Source organism: Mustelus asterias, chromosome 18 (assembly GCF_964213995.1).
Source record: "Mustelus asterias chromosome 18, sMusAst1.hap1.1, whole genome shotgun sequence".
Taxonomy (NCBI): Eukaryota; Metazoa; Chordata; class Chondrichthyes; order Carcharhiniformes; family Triakidae; genus Mustelus; species Mustelus asterias.
The window spans coordinates 61,035,620-61,052,117 of record NC_135818.1 but is presented as its reverse complement, the minus strand read 5'-3'; the positions used below and the strand labels follow the sequence as shown (position 1 = coordinate 61,052,117).

General features: G+C 41.4%; 1 protein-coding gene across 1 annotated transcript in view; it reads left to right on the top strand.

Moving 5' to 3' along the window:
* Window positions 1–16,498, top strand: part of mok (MOK protein kinase) — an 86,903-nt gene that overhangs the window by 34,919 nt on the left and 35,486 nt on the right. Inside the window, exon 7 of the mRNA XM_078233198.1 lies at window positions 2,698–2,876. Coding sequence (XP_078089324.1) covers window positions 2,698–2,876 — 179 coding nt within the window. The remainder of the gene's footprint in view (window positions 1–2,697; window positions 2,877–16,498) is intronic.

Sequence of the window (16,498 nt, the reverse complement as noted above, 5' to 3'; positions counted from 1 at the left end):
ATTGCAACACTGTAGAGCTTTAGCGACCTTCAGCCAAAATCACTTCAAACTCAATCATGGAGCTTCAGTATGCAAATGATCCTTGTGTATACACTCACTCAGAAATTGAGTTCTGGGTCATTGTCGATGATGATTCCTCCAAAGCATGCGAGAAAATGGACCTTTCATTAAATGCCCTTGGAAAACTAAGATCCACTTCTAACCAGTTCCCACAGCATAACACCTCCACATGTTGATTAAAATCCGTGGCCAGATCCTGGAAAATTTGATCATCATCCTGGATCTTGGGAGCCTCCTCATGACGAAGGCAGACATAGGTGACAAAATTCATCATTACCTTTAATGTGCCAGCTCAGCCTTTGGCCAATTGAGGGAAAGAGTATTCGAGGATCAGAATCTCCAACCCGAGACTAAGATCGTGGTTTACCAAGTAGCAGTGATGTCTGTGCCGTATGATTCAGAGACTTGGAGAACCTACAGCAGGCACTCAAAGTACTGGAGAAGTACCATCAGCGGTGCCTTTACAAAATCCTCCAAGTCTAGTAGCAAGAGAGGCAATCCACCAGCAATGTCCTCTTCCAAACCAACTTGCCAGCATCAAGGGACTAGTCATTCAAAACTAGCCCTGGTAGGTAGGACATGTAATTCCTATGCCTGATGGACACCGGAGGCAACTGCTCTACTCAGAACTCTATTATGGCAGGAGACTCCCAGGAGGACAGTAGAAATGTTTTGGGGAAGTCTTCAAAGGATCCCTGAAGTCAAACATTCCTGCTGACTCATGAAAGCCCCTGGTTTGTGACGTGTAGTGTAGTGTAGTATAGTGACAAAGTTGAGGCATCAGTGGGAATATGCAAACCTCCAATCTACTTACGCAACCTTACAGGCACCACATACCCAGAGGAATGCTTAAGAGAGAGAAACCGGGGTCAATATTATTTCCCGCATCCTCTATTCTGCTATGAGAAAATGTACAGGTGAAAATATCGACCTTCAGGAAACTGTTAAGTAACGTGACCCAAAGGTACCATGTAGATGACCCAAATATGCATGCGATTATGCATTGTTTTTCACCTTGTTGCATATTTACTGCTGGTTCTTGCCAAGCCCTCAGACAATCTTGCATCTTTCATTACTTACATGCATGCCCATACTCCAGAAACAACATAGAATTGAAACAATTGGCAGACAGACATCTTAGAAAGATTTCATGCAACAAATTATTATGCATCATGCAGGTAGGGTTTTGTTGCAATCAGTCACTGGCTCAAAAGATGAACTTCTGGTTTGTTGCATTTCTCACAGTACATGCTTATTCAATTTATGGCATTTCATGACCACTCCTTTGCTTGCAAAAGCAAATGTGCTTAATTCAGTGAACAGGCCTGAACTTGAGGAAGGATCAGAAACTTCAAGCACTGAGTAGCCACCTTATCTATGAGAGCTTGAAGGAAGTAAGGACGGTGAAGTGAGAGATCTGATCATATCTGGTGCTGTCCACTCCCGATAGGCATGAATTGCTTGAATACAGAGAATATTTTTTTTAAAATGGATGGGTTGAAATAAATTTCTGTAAAGTATTCCCTGCAATTTTCTTTCATTGAATTATATTTTGCACATCAAGTTGCTGTGATTTGGAATGTGCTGAAAGGGCATTGGAAGCAGATTCAATAATAACTTTCAAAAGAGGAAATGAATATATATTTGGAAAAGAAACATTTGTGGAGCACTGTGGATGAAGCAGGTGGGAGTTGAGCTGATTGGAAATCTCTTTCGAAGAGCTGACACAGGCACAATGGACTGAATGGTTTCTTTCTGTGCTGATTGATTCCACAACTACCTTGACTATTCCCTGTGATAAAGCACTCAAATACTTTCACTTCTTGTCACTGACTCTCCAAACGGAGCAAATAGTCCTTCTCTAGTCCCTCCGAACAAAACCTTTTTATATATATTTTTTGAAAGCTGCATCTTAGCTCACCTGTCAGCCTTCTCTACTTGAGTGGAAGTAGTCTACTCAACTATCTCTTTATCAGTATAATTTCTAATCCCTAAAGTTGCACTTGTAACACTTCTCTTTATTTAATTCTAATCATCAGTCATCTGATTCTTTTCATCTTGTGAGTGAACTGTTGTTTGAGCACTAAGGATTGTTTGCTGTCTAGAAATCAAGCTTATCTACAAAATGTGTTGGTCATATTTGAGGAATCATGAATAAAAATTATACATGGAAATTATTATCTTATTCTGACACGAATAACCATTTTAAGTGATTATTGAGGGCTGTATAGTGATTTGAGATTTACATGAAAATAACATTTTAAGACTGAATTCAAATGGTAACAAATGATTATGACTTTATTTTGTTTAGTGAGTTTGATTACGAATAGGGAAACTTATTTGAAAGAGAAGCTGACTATGCCTTGGATTAAAATTCCATAACTTAATGACCTATGTTAAATTAATGACCTGTATTTATTAATTATGACTTCTGTTAGTTTAGCTTACTTCTTTCAGCTCATCCCTGTGATGTTGCCTATTTAATATCTGAACAATAATATTCAAAATTGGAAACTGAAATGGACAAATTAAGTGGATACTCTTCTCTGTAACTGATTTCTAGAACAGTTTATTAATATAGAAAGATAATATGGATAATTACAATTTTTTAAAAATGTGCTGGGTTTACCGTTGCAGCAAAACTTACTGAAGTTGGCAGATTTTGGTTCCTGTAGGAGTGTCTTCTCAAAGCAGCCATATACAGAATATATTTCCACTCGATGGTATCGAGCCCCAGAGTGCCTTCTTACAGATGGGTACTACAGTTTCAAAATGGACATCTGGAGCACGGGTTGTGTTTTTTATGAAATAACAAGGTGAAGTTCAAACTCTACTGTCGTAGAAACATTATTTGCTGTCATTGAAAAATGTCCATCTCTTTGAACTATTTATCCGACAGCTCAAAATTGTACATTTAGTTAATCCAAGTAGTAGCTCAGGGGATCCCTAATAATGAATTTTAATTCCTGGTTTTAACAATTTTCAAGTTTGCAAACCTATTTAACCTGTTATTAACATTCCCTCAAAAATCATAAACCACAGTGCCACCTTCAGGTCATTGCAACATGTAGACATGCTTGTTTAATGGCTATGAAAGTTATTTAGCTTTTGGGAAATGCAATTCAAACAAAGAACAAGAATAGTACAGCACAGGAACAGGCCCTTTGGCCCACCAAGCCTGCACCAACACATGAAACCTTTAGAACATAGAACATAGAACAGTACAGCACAGAACAGGCCCTTCGGCCCACGATGTTGTGCCGAGCTTTATCTGAAACCAAGATCAAGCTATCCCACTCCCTATCATCCTGGTGTGCTCCATGTGCCTATCCAATAACCGCTTAAATGTTTCTAAAGTGTCTGACTCCACTATCACTGCAGGCAGTCCATTCCACACCCCAACCACTCTCTGCGTAAAGAACCTACCTCTGATATCCGTCCTGTATCTCCCACCACGAACCCTATAGTTATGCCCCCTTGTAATAGCTCCATCCACCCGAGGAAATAGTCTTTGAACGTTCACTCTATCTATCCCCTTCATCATTTTATACACCTCTATTAAGTCTCCCCTCAGCCTCCTCCGCTCCAGAGAGAACAGCCCTAGCTCCCTCAACCTTTCCTCATATGACCTACCCTCCAAACCAGGCAGCATCCTGGTAAATCTCCTCTGCACTCTTTCCAGCGCTTCCACATCCTTCTTATAGTGAGGTGACCAGAACTGCACACAATATTCCAAATGTGGTCTCACCAAGGTCCTGTACAGTTGCAGCATAACCCCAGGGCTCTTAAACTCCAACCCCCTGTTAATAAAAGCTAACACACTATAGGCCTTCTTCACAGCTCTATCCACTTGACTGGCAACCTTTAGAGATCTGTGGATATGGACCCCAAGATCTCTCTGTTCCTCCACAGTCTTCAGAACCCTACCTTTGACCCTGTAATCCACATTTAAATTAGTCCTACCAAAATGAATCACCTCACATTTATCAGGGTTAAACTCCATTTGCCATTTTTCAGCCCAGCTTTGCATCCTATCTATATACTTTCTAAAATGAAGACCGTTAGTCTCTACTTGGCCCATATCCCTCTATTTCCTCCCTATTCATGTAACTGTCCAGATGCTTCTTAAACATTGCCATTGTATCTGCTTCTACCACCTTCTCTGGCAGCACATTCCCAGGCATTTACTACCCTCTGTGTCACTTGCCTTCCCCCTTTTACCTTAAACCTATGTCCCTTAATAATTGATAATGCTACCTTCGGGGGGGGGGGGGGGGGGGGAGGAGGCTCCGACTATCCATTCTACCCAAGCCTCTCATAATTTTGTAAACTTCTATCAGGTTGCCCCTCAGTCTCTGACGTTCAAGTGCAAGGAAACCAAGTTTGTCCAATCTCTCCTTATAGCTAATACCCTCCAAACCAGGCAATATCCTGGCAAACCTTTTCTGTACCCTTTCCAAAACTTCCACATCCTTCTGGTAGTATGGCGACCAGAACTGTATGCAATATTCCAAATGTGGTCTAACCAAAGTTCTATACAGCTGCAACATGACTTGCCAATTTTTATACTCTGTGTCCTGACTGATGAAGACAAGCATGCCATATGCCTTCTTGACCACCTTATTCATTGGTGTTACCACTTTCAGGGAACTGTAGACCTGTACGCCAGGAACCCTCTGTTAATGCTTCTAAGGGTTTGCTTACTATATACTTCCCTCCTGCATTAGACCTTCCAAAATGCATCACCTTGTGTTTGTCCGGATTAAATTGGGCATTTTTCCGCCCAAGTCTCCAACCTATCTCTATTTTGCTGTATCCTCTGGCAACCCTTCTCACTATCTGCAGCTTCCTCAATCTTTGTGTCATTCGCAAACTTACTAACAGACCACCTACATTCTCCTCAAAATCATTTACACGTGGCCTCCTCCAGCAGCCTCCTCCAGCCTTGTAAACCATTCCCTCCCAAACTGCTTGTTCATTTGACCTTTTGTGCATCCCCTGCCCTTCTTTGACCCGATGTGGAGATGCCGGCGTTGGACTGGGGTAAACACAGTAAGAGGTTTAACAACACCAGGTTAAAGTCCAACAGGTTTATTTGGTAGCAAAAGCCACACAAGCTTTCGGAGCTCCAAGCCCCTTCTTCAGGTGAGTGGGAATTCTGTTCACAAACAGAGCATATAAAGACACAAAGATACAAAGACAGTTTGTGTCTTTATATGCTCTGTTTGTGAACAGAATTCCCACTCACCTGAAGAAGGGGTTTGGAGCTCCGAAAGCTTGTGTGGCTTTTGCTACCAAATAAACCTGTTGGACTTTAACCTGGTGTTGTTAAACTTCTTACCTTCTTTGACCCACCATTCATAGTCATGTCTTCAGTTGCCTGGGCTCCATGTGCTGAAATTCTCTCCCTAAACCTCTCCATTTCTTAACCTCCATGTCTTCCTTTTAAGACCCTCCTTGAAATCAACCTATTTTTCAATTGGTCAGTCTAATATCTTTTTCTCTTGGCTTAGCATCCATTTTTGTCTAACTGAGGCTCTCCTGAAGCACTTTGGGACACTTTTCTATGTCAAAAGTATTAAGCTGTTGTAGGAAGCCCCTGCATTTGGTCACAAGATCAAACGATAATTATAGATTTCTGACAGTGCCGCTATCAGCTAGTGTTTTGTATTAAAAATGGTGCTATTAAGTTAAATGTAGCTTCTAAGAGATTCCGATTACAAATCGCGAAGTTGGAAAATATACATTAGGATTTTCATGATGAGCCTGAATTAGAGTGCTTTTGACAATGAAAGTTAGTTAGTGATTCCAACAAAGGTTCACAAGTTCACAAATTTTAGCAAAGTTTATTCCCAATTATCTATTGTTCTATCATTTTACATGGGATTAATGTAAGATTAATGAGTGTGTCATTGTCTGTGATTGACTCATTGCAATTTTTAAGGATGGTCATCATATTAGTCTGTTTCCAAACTGCTGGAATTTTCTGTATCCAGTGACTAGATAATGATTGTCAACACCTCATAAATTTCCTCCTTAGTGTCTCTTAGCACTCCTTGATAAATATGTTCCATCCAAGGGGATTAATTGGTCTTCAAATCTTTTCAGCCTAATTTAGGACTTTTATCTTTTTTATATAAAGATCATTCATTTTGCCTTGGGGTGTCTCTGTTTGAAAGAGGTGCCCTTGTGAATACTTGGAGAAAGTAATTATTCAGAATGTTAAATTTCCTCTGTTTCAGGTTCATTTGTTCAAATACTGTAAATATTTTTTACTGTTATGACTTGTCTCTGCAGCAATTCTTCTTTCTAGGTTTCTCTCGCTTCCTTTGATCACTGTTAACATATTGCTGCATAGAATCATTGAATAATATAGCACAGAAGGAGGCCATCTGGCCTATCATGCCTATGCTAACTCTCTGAAAGAACCACCCAATTCCTCCAACTTCTTCACTCTTTCCCCATAGCCCTGCAAATTTTCGTCTCCAAGAATTTATACAATTCCCTTTTGAAAGTTATTATTGAATCTTGCACAAGCCTTTCAGACAGTACATTCCAGATCATGATAACGCTCTAGGAAAAATTGTTTTCCTTCTTGCCTCTTGTTCTTTTGCCAATTACCTTTAAATCTGTGTCCTCTGTTTACTGACTTTTCTACAACTGGGAACAATTTATCCTTACTTAGTCTATCAAAATGTTTTAAGGTTTGAACATCTCTATCAAATCTTCCTTTGGCATCTGCTCTAACAACCCCAGTTTCTTTAGCCTCTCCACTTGTTCCTCATAACAAATTTCTTCCCTTTTGTTGCAAAATTTGTAGATGTCATTTTTCCTCTGTGTTCCTCTTTTAATTTATTGGTCTATCTGCTTAGGATCTTGCTTGTTTAGTTTGTGCTTGCTTGTCTGGTTGTATTATTATCTTGCAAGTTCAACATTATGCTTTTAAAGGTGTTCTATTTGCCCTCCATTGGAATGATCTTGAACAACACCCTGCAATCCATTTTCTCCAGTTGTTTACTCATTTTTTGGAAGTTAGCTCTTTTTAAAAGTAATATTAGGTTAGAAGTTAGGCTGTTTGCTGATGATTGCACGTTATTCTGTTCCATTCACAACTCCTCAGAAAATGAAGCAGTCAATGTTCAGTTGCAGCAACACCTAGAAACAACCAAAGCTGAACTGAAAAATGGCAAGTAATACTCACACTATACAAGTACCAGGCAATAATCATCTCAACAAGAGAGTCTAATCACCATCCCTAGACATCCATTGTTGAATCCCACACCATTAACTTTCAGAAACCTAATTGGATCAGCCACATACATACTGTGACTGCCAGAAGTTGGATATTCTATGCCGAGTGAATCAACGCCTTCCTAACAACTGCAAGGCACAAGACAGGAGTGTGTGGGAATATTCTCCATTTGCCTGATTGAGTGCAGTTCCTTGGCCCTCAGGGAAGCTTGACACCATCTAGGTCAAAGCATTCCTGCTTGATTGGTTCCCCATTTGTCACCTTTAAATATTCACTTCCTTCACCACCAGCACATTGTGGCTGCAGTGTTAACCATCCAAAATGCCCTACAGCAACTCACCAAGGCTGCTGCCACAGCAACTTACAAATCCACTCATCTAGCTTGCTAATGGCAGTGGATGTGTGGAAACATGACCACCTGCAATTTGCTCTCCAAGTTAACACCATTCTGACTTGGATATATATTACTGTTCCTTCAATGTGACTGTGTCAAAATCCTGGCATTTCCTATCTAATAGCATCTATGTAGCACAGACTGCAGCTCAAGAAGTAGGTTCAGTAGCACCTCACAAGCAGTTAGAAATGGGCAATAAATGCTGGCTTTTTGCCAGTGAAGCCCAAGTTCCGTGAATGATTAAAGACACCTAACTCTTGATATTTGATATTTCTAAATCCCAGATTATGTTGACTTCTGGTCGCTGTCCCTTAGTGTATTCCGACTTCTATTTTTTGTATGTTGTTCAGGTCATTTATGAATATCAGGTCAGTATGAGCATTGCCTCTTGTAGCTTGTTTTATGGTACTGAGTCTTATATTAGATGTGCATTATGCTAACCACCTTTGGCTCTCAATAATTTGGGTTCTCCCAATTTATATTTGGTGATAAATTACACTGAAAAGCAGCGCTGATTTTTAAGTAGGCAAAATTTGTGATTCAAAATTTATGAGTAATATGTCACCAATCTATTTAAATCTGTGTTTTGGTGCGATCAATAAAAATACATTGTATTTTAAATTTATATGAATGAGATTTTAAATAATATTTTCCTGAACATGTATATCCGTATATACCTATATGCAATAAATACCATGATCTCCTATTTCCATAAATCCTGTTCAGCTATTTTATTCCACTTTTCCCTGACTCAACAGGAGAAAATTGCACAGCCTAGAAATTCTATTTCAAGGTTGTATTGAATGTGGATGTGTGCCAGAGAACTGAAGAGTGGCCAATGCAGCACCCATTATTTAAAAAGGCGATGGAGCTAATCTGGGAAATTACAGGCTGGTTAGTTTAGCTTCTGCGATTGGGAAAATTTCAGAGATTTTAGTGAAGTATGTCTACCTGTTTGAGAGGAGGATGGGAAACTGAATTAAAATTTTTTAGACAAGGGAAAACTGAGCAGAATTAGGGACAGTTTTCATTGTGGTTGGAAGAGGGTGTCCCAGAGGGTGTTCTCTTAACCAAGCTAATCGGTGATTTGGTGTAGGTCTAGAGACAGTGGTGTCAGAATTTGCAGATTACTACAAAATAGGTATAGCTCATTCTTTTAAAAATAACAAATAAAGTTACAAAGCGATATTCATAGAGTGATTACAGCACAGAAGGAAGCTATTGTGTTGTGCTGACTGGCTCTCTGTATGAGCAATGGCCTAGTCCCACTCCCCTGCCTTTTCCCTGTAGCCCTGCATTTTTTTTCTCTTTTTACAATTATCTAATTATTTTTTGAAAAGCACAATTGAATTTGCCTCCACCTCCCTCTCAGACAATGCATTTCAGATTCCTGCCATTTGCCACTCACCTATAATCCGTGCCCTCTGGTTAACAAAGAACAAAGAACAAGCCCGCGCCGCCCCCTGGTCCAAACTAGACCATTCTTTTGTATCCCTCCATTCCCACTCCGTTCATGTGACTATCTAGATAAGTCTTAAACATTCCCAGTGTGTCCGCCTCCACCACCTTGCCCGGCAGCGCATTCCAGGCCCCCACCACCCTCTGTGTAAAATACGTCTTTCTGGTTCTTGATCCTTCAACCAACAGGAACAGTTTTTCCTGACCTTTTCTGTACAGACTTGCCATGATTTTGAACCCCTCTCTTTCAAATTTCCTCTTCTCCAAGGAAAACTGTCCTCGCCTCCAATCTATTCACGTAACTGAAGTTCCTCCTCCCTGGAACCATTCTTGTAAATCTTTCTTGTGCCCTGTCCAATACTTCCACATCCTCCTTAAAGTGTGGTGCCTAGAACAGGACACACTAGTTTTTATCTAAGTTTATAATGACTTCCTTGCTTTCATACTGCATGCCCTACATATAAAGTTCAGTTTTCTGTATACTTTATTAGCTGTTTTAGCAGATGCTCTGCCACCTTCTCTGATTTGTGCGTCTAATTCCCCAATTCCCTCTACTCTTTATTTTCTATTGCTTTTCCTTTCTTCCTACCTAAAATAAATAATTTACACTTTGCTGCATTCAATTTTATCTGTCATGCGTTCTCTCATTCTACCAGCCTGTTTATATCCTCTTGAAATTTTTCACAATCCTTCATGCAGTTTATAATACTGCCAGGTTTGTGTGACTGACAAATTTTGAGATTGCGTCCTGTACATTCAAGACTAGGTCAGTAATAATTAGGAGGTCTTAATAATAATAAGGGGTCTTAACTCCCCAGGGGTCAATGTACACCTTCCTAAAGTCCAAAAAACAACCATTCACCACTACTCTCAGTTTCCTGTCACGTATCCATGCTGCTACTGTCCCTTTTATTTCATGAACTTTAGCTTAGCTGACAAGCAGGTTATGTAGCACTTCAATAAATATCTTTTGGAAGTCCATGTACATCATATCAGCAACATTACCCATATCAACCTTCTCTGTTACCTCATCAAAAAAACTCAAAAAGTTGATTAAATATTATTTTTCCTTAGCAAATCCATGCTGGCTTTCCATAATTAATCTACAGATGTCCAAGTGACTGTTGGTGGTGGAAACAATAATTTAGAACAAAACTGAGGTTAAACTGACTGGCCTGTAGTTTCTGGGCTCATCATCTTGGACAGCATACTTGTATCTAAGGAGGAATGGATGATGATGGCCAGTGCCTCCAGAATTTCCACCCTTACTTCCCTCAGTATCTATCCTTTGATGTATCTCACCTGATTCTGGTGACTCATCAACTTTAAGTACAGTCAGCCAGGCTAATACCGCTTTACCACTCTTTAGTTCATCCAATGTCTCAATTGCCGCTCAACTGACTTGGACAGCATCATTTTCCTTGGTAAAGATACAATGCAAAGTACTCATTAAGTGCCTCCACCTGTAAATCCCCATTTAGGCTCATAATCGGCCCCACTTCTCCTTTTTAACACCCTTTTACTATTTATATGTCAATAGAGAACTTTGGATTCCCTTTTATGTTAGTTGCTAGTCCATTCTCATGCTCTTTCTTTGCCTCTGTTATTTGTGTTATTACTTCCCCTCTGATCGTTCTATATTTAGCCTGATTCTCACTTGTATGACCCACCTGACATGTTTCATATGCACCTTTTCTTACCCTCTATCTCTTGCATCTTTCAGGGAGCCCTGGATGTGTTGCCCTATCTCTTTCCACTCATGGAAATGTATCTTGACTCTATCCAAGCTCTCTCCTCTTTAAAAGTATCCCATTGTACTGTCATAGTTTTGCTCCTCAATCTTTTGATGCCAATTTACCTGTATTTTCACTCCACTGAAGTTGATCCTCCCCAATTAATTATTTTTTACCACGGATTGCTCCTTGGCTTTTCCATAGCCGGCCTTTTCTTAACATTCATTCATGGGATATGGGTATCGCTGGCTGAGCCAGCATTTATTACCCATCCCTAGTTGCCCTTGAGAAGGTGGTGGTGAGCTGCCTTTTGAACCACTGCAGTCCATTTGGTACACCCATAGTGCTGTTAGGGTGTTCAAAGCTTTTGATCCGGTGACAATGAAGGAATAAAGTCAGGATAGTATATGGCTTAGATGAGACCTTGCAGGTGGTGGTGTCCCCATGTGTCTGCTGCCCTTGTTCTTGTAGATAGTAGCGGTCCTAGGTTTGGAAGGTGCCATCTGAGAAGTCTTGGTGAGTTCCTGCAGTGCATCTTGGTGGGATGCCAATCAATGCTTTGTCATTGGTGTTGAGCTTCTTGAGTGTTGTTGGAACTGCACTCACCTAGGCAAGTGGAGGGTATCCCATCTCACACCTGACCTGTGTCTTTTTAGATGGTGCCCAGGCTTTGTGGAGTTAGGATTTCTAGCCTCTAACCTACTCTAGTAGCCACAGTATTTATATGGCTTGGCCAGTTCGGTTTTTCATCAATGGTAATGCCATTGAATGTCATGGGGTGATGGTTAAGTTCTCACTGCTTCACTGTCTGGCATTTGTGTGTCCCCAAATGTTACTTGCCACTTCTCAGCCCAAGCCTTGATATTGTCCAGGTCTTAATGCATTTGGACATTGACTGCTTCAGTATCTGTGGAGTTGCAAATGGTGCTAACTGCTTTAGTAGCTAAGGAGTTGCAAATGGTGCTGAACATTGTGCAATCATCAGCGAACACGCCCACTTCTGACCTTATGATGGAAGAAAGATCATTGATGAAGCAGCTGAAAATGGCTAGACCTAGGATACTACCCTGAGGAACCTCTGCGGCAATGTCCTGGAACTGACATGCCCGAACTCCAAAAACCACAACTTTCTTCCTCCGTGCTAGGTATAACTCCAACCAGCAGAGAGGTTCCCCTACGATTCCCAATGACTCTAGTTCTGCTGGGCTCCTTGGTGCCATACTCAGTCAAATGCTGCCTTGATGTCAAGGGCAGTCACTCCCACTTCATATCTGGAGTTCAGCTCTTTTGTACATGTTTGGACCAAGGCTGTAATGAGGTCAGGAGCTAAATGACCCTGGCAAAACCCAAACTGCATGTTAGTGAGCAGGTTACTGCTAAGAAAGTGCTGCTTGATAGGTGACCTCTTCCATCACTTTACCAATGATTGAGAGTAGACAAATAGGGTGGTAATTGACCAGGTTGGATTTGTCCTGTTCTTTGTGTACAGGACATACCTGGGCAACTTTTCACAATGCTGGATAAGTGCCAGTGTTGTAGCTGTGCTAGAACAGCTTGGCTAAGGATACAGCTAGTTCTAGAGCACAAGTCTTCAGTACTATTGCTAGAATGTTGTCTGGGGCCCATAGCTTTTTCAGTGTCCAGTGCCATCAGCCATTTCTTAATGTCACGTGAAGTGAATCAATTTGGCTGAACACTGGCATCGTTGTTGCTGGGGACCTCTGGAGGAGGCCAAGATGGACCAACCACTTGGCATTTCTGGCTGAAGATGGTTGCAAATGCTTCTTTAGGACTCTATCAGCTCAGTCAGTAGTGTTGCTATCAAGAAGCCTTTTGGTGATGGACAACTTGCCATCAAGTGCTGTTGACCATGGAAGAGCACTGATTCATCAGGTGAGGGGGAGGGCGGTGCATGGTAATCAGCAGGAGGCTTCCTTGCCCATGTTTGACCTGACAAGACTTAATCGGGTCTGGAGTCGATGTAGAGGGCTCCCAGGGCAATTCACTCCCAACTGTATACCATTGTGCCACCAACTCTGCTGAGTCTACCCTGCCGGTGAGACAGGGTATACCTAGGACAGATGATGCTGTCTGGACATATTCTATAAGATATGATTCCATGAGTATGACTGTAAGGTTGTTCCCTAACTCATCTGTGAGACAGCTCTCCCAAAGTTGGCACAAGCCCCAGATATTCGTAAGGTGGACTTTTGAGTTTGCTGTTGCTGAGTAGTCCATTGGTTTCATTCTTTTTAGTTTTTTTAGCAGTTTCATAGTGGAGTGGCTTGCAACGCCTTTTCAGAGGACATTTAAGCATCAACCACATTGCTCTGATTCAGGAATCACCTGTAGGCTAGAGCAGGTAAGGACAGCAAATTTCATTCCCTAAAGGGCATCAGTGAACCAGATGGGTTTTTACAAGAGCTGACAATGTTTCATGGACATTATTAGACTTTTAATTCCAGATTTTATATTGAATTCAAATTTCACCATCTGCCATGTTGGGATTCAAACCTGGGTTCCCTGAGCTTTACTTTGGGTCTCTGGATTACTAGTCCAGTGACAATACCACTGTGCCACCATCCCACCTTCTCCCCACCTAAACCTTTTGATACTATTATTGCTGTTCCCTAAATGTTCTGCTGCTGACATTTGATTAATTTGACTCACCTCATTCCACAGAACCAGATCCAACAAAGTCTCCTTTATCATTGTTCTACCTCAGTTTGTTTCTGGTCCATTCTTGTGAACACATTCTCGGAATTCCTGCCCCCCTCTGTCTTTTATACGACTGATATCTCAGTTTTTATAAGGGATAATTAAAGCCCCCCCCCTCCCCCATTATAACTACTCTGTAGTTCTTGCACTTCCCTGTAATTTTCTTGCAAATTTGTTCCTCTATTTTTTTTATATACTTTTCCAATTCAATCAAATCAAGTCCAATTCAGAGTCTCAACAAGTTGAGACATTTCAGATCCAGGCTGACAAGACAGGGCAGGAGACCAAAACCACCCTGTCCTGGGCCTGATCTACATGAGTCAAGCTGATTGGAGAAGGGGCAGGATCCTCCTCCAAGACTTGAGCTTATTTGCATCTTAGCCAAAAGGCCGAGATGCCGCTTTTAAAAATTGCTTCATATGAAACATATGAAGCCTCAGCGTAACCCAATGACCTCGACCAAGTGCGGCCGACACACTCTATTGTTAGCCTTTAGAATACACCCAGCAATATAATGCTACCACTATTGTTTCTTAGCTACAACGAAAATGATTCGGACCTTGACACTTCTGGGACTTCCTGTCTCTTTAGCGCTGCACTGTTCTTCTTGATCAATACTGCTACCCTTCATTTCTTTCCTTCCCTATATTTTGTGGAAAACTTGTTTCCAGGAATAGTTAGCGCTTGGACCTTTTTTTTTAACCAGGTCTCCGATATCACCACAACATCATTTCCATGTGGCTATCTGCACCGGCAGCTCACCAGCCTTATCTATCACACACTCCCCGCAGTCACATACATGCATAGGAAACCTAATTTAGACCATATTACATTCCCTCTACAGGGAGAGAATAGAGCTGACGTTTTGAACCAGGATGACCCTTTGTCAGGGCTGAGCATCCTTACTCAAAACATAGGCTCTATTCTCTCCCCACAGATGCTGTCAGACCTGCTAAGATTTTCCAGCATTCCCTGTTTTTGTTTCCCATTCTAGCATCTGCAATATTTTGCTTTTATGTAATTGCATTCCCTCTTACTCTGACTGCATATAATACTTTAGTATTTTCTACTCCAGTGCCATCTGTCTTTCCCAATTCCCTGAACAGCTTGGCTTTCCTCGCTAGAATTTCCTATCCAGGATGCCACCTGGTTCCCACACCTCTGCCAAGTTACTTTAAACCTCCCCAGTAGTACTGGCAAATTGTCTCGCAAGCACGCTGTGCAACCTATCCAACCTTCACACGCATTCTAAGTATCATTGTGCACTTTTTAAACTTTAAATTGTTTGTAACTAGCATTCAATAATACAAGAATAAAGAATTCTTGCTGCAATTGTTCAGGCCTTTGGTGCAATTACACCTGGAGTAAGGTGTGTCGTTTTGGTCTTCATATTTAAGGAAGGATATACTTGCATTGGAGGCATTACGACAAAAGTTATTATAGATTGGTCCTGGAATAAGAGGGTTCTCCTATGATGAGAGGCTGAGTAAATTGGCTCTATGTTCTCTGGAGTTCAGAAGAGTGAGAGGTGAACTCATTGAAACATAAAATTCTCAAGGGGCTTGACAGAGTAGACACTGAGAAGTTGTTTCCACTGCCGGGGGAATCTAGAACATGGGGGCACAGTCTTGATAACAAGTTGGTCATTTAGAACTGAGATGAGGAGAAATTTCTTAATTTGGAGTTGTGAATCCTTGAAATTCTTCACCCCAGAGGGTTGATCATTTACTATATTTAAAGATTGGGTAGATAGATTTTTGGTCTCTCAGGAAATCAAAGGATAGGGAGAGTTGGCAGGAAAACGGTGTTGAAGCTCAAGATCAGCGATGATCGTATTGAATGGCCCAGCACGCTCTATATAACCATATCGTTTACTCCTGCTTCTCTCCTTTCTGTTCTGGTACAATTTGTAAAGTTTTTTTTCTTTTAAAATAAAGCATCTTATTTTTTTACTCATGTCTGAATAATGGATACTGTTTTTCTCAAGTTCGTACTCAGATTTTACATGATACTGGTGTACTGGAATGTTGAGAATTATGTACTGTAGCTTGGCCTTGCTGGGAATTTCCACATAGAACAAAGAACAATACAGCACAGGAACAGGCCCTTCGGCCCTCCAAGCCCGCGCCGCTCCCTGGTCAAAACTAGACCATTCTTTTGTATCCCTCCATTCCCACTCCATTCATGTGGCTATCTAGATAAGTCTTAAACGTTCCCAGTGTGTCCGCCTCCACCACCTTGCCCGGCAGCGCATTCCAGGCACCCACCACCCTCTGTGTAAAATATGTCCTTCTGATATCCGTGTTAAACCTCCCTCCCCCCTCACCTTGAACCTATGACCCCTCGTGAATGTCACCACCGACCTGGGAAAAAGCTTCCCACCATTCACCCTATCTATGCCTTTCATAATTTTATACACCTCTATTAGGTCACTCCTCATCCTCCGTCTTTCCAGGGAGAACAACCCCAGTTTACCCAATCTCTCCTCATAACTAAGCCCTTCCATACCAGGCAACATCCTGGTAAACCTCCTCTGCACTCTCTCTAAAGCCTCCACGTCCTTCTGGTAGTGTGGCGACCAGAACTGGGCGCAGTATTCCAAATGCAGCCGAACCAACGTTCTATACATCTGCAACATCAGACCCCAACTTTTATACTCTATGCCCCGTCCTATAAAGGCAAGCATGCCATATGCCTTCTTCACTACCTTCTCCACCTGAGACGTCACCTTCAAGGATCTGTGGACTTGCACACCCAGGTCCCTCTGCGTATCTACACCCTTTATGGTTCTGCCATTTATCGTATAGCTCCCCCCTACGTTAGTTCTACCAAAATGCATCACTTGGCATTTATCTGGATTGAACTCCATCTGCCATTTCTTTG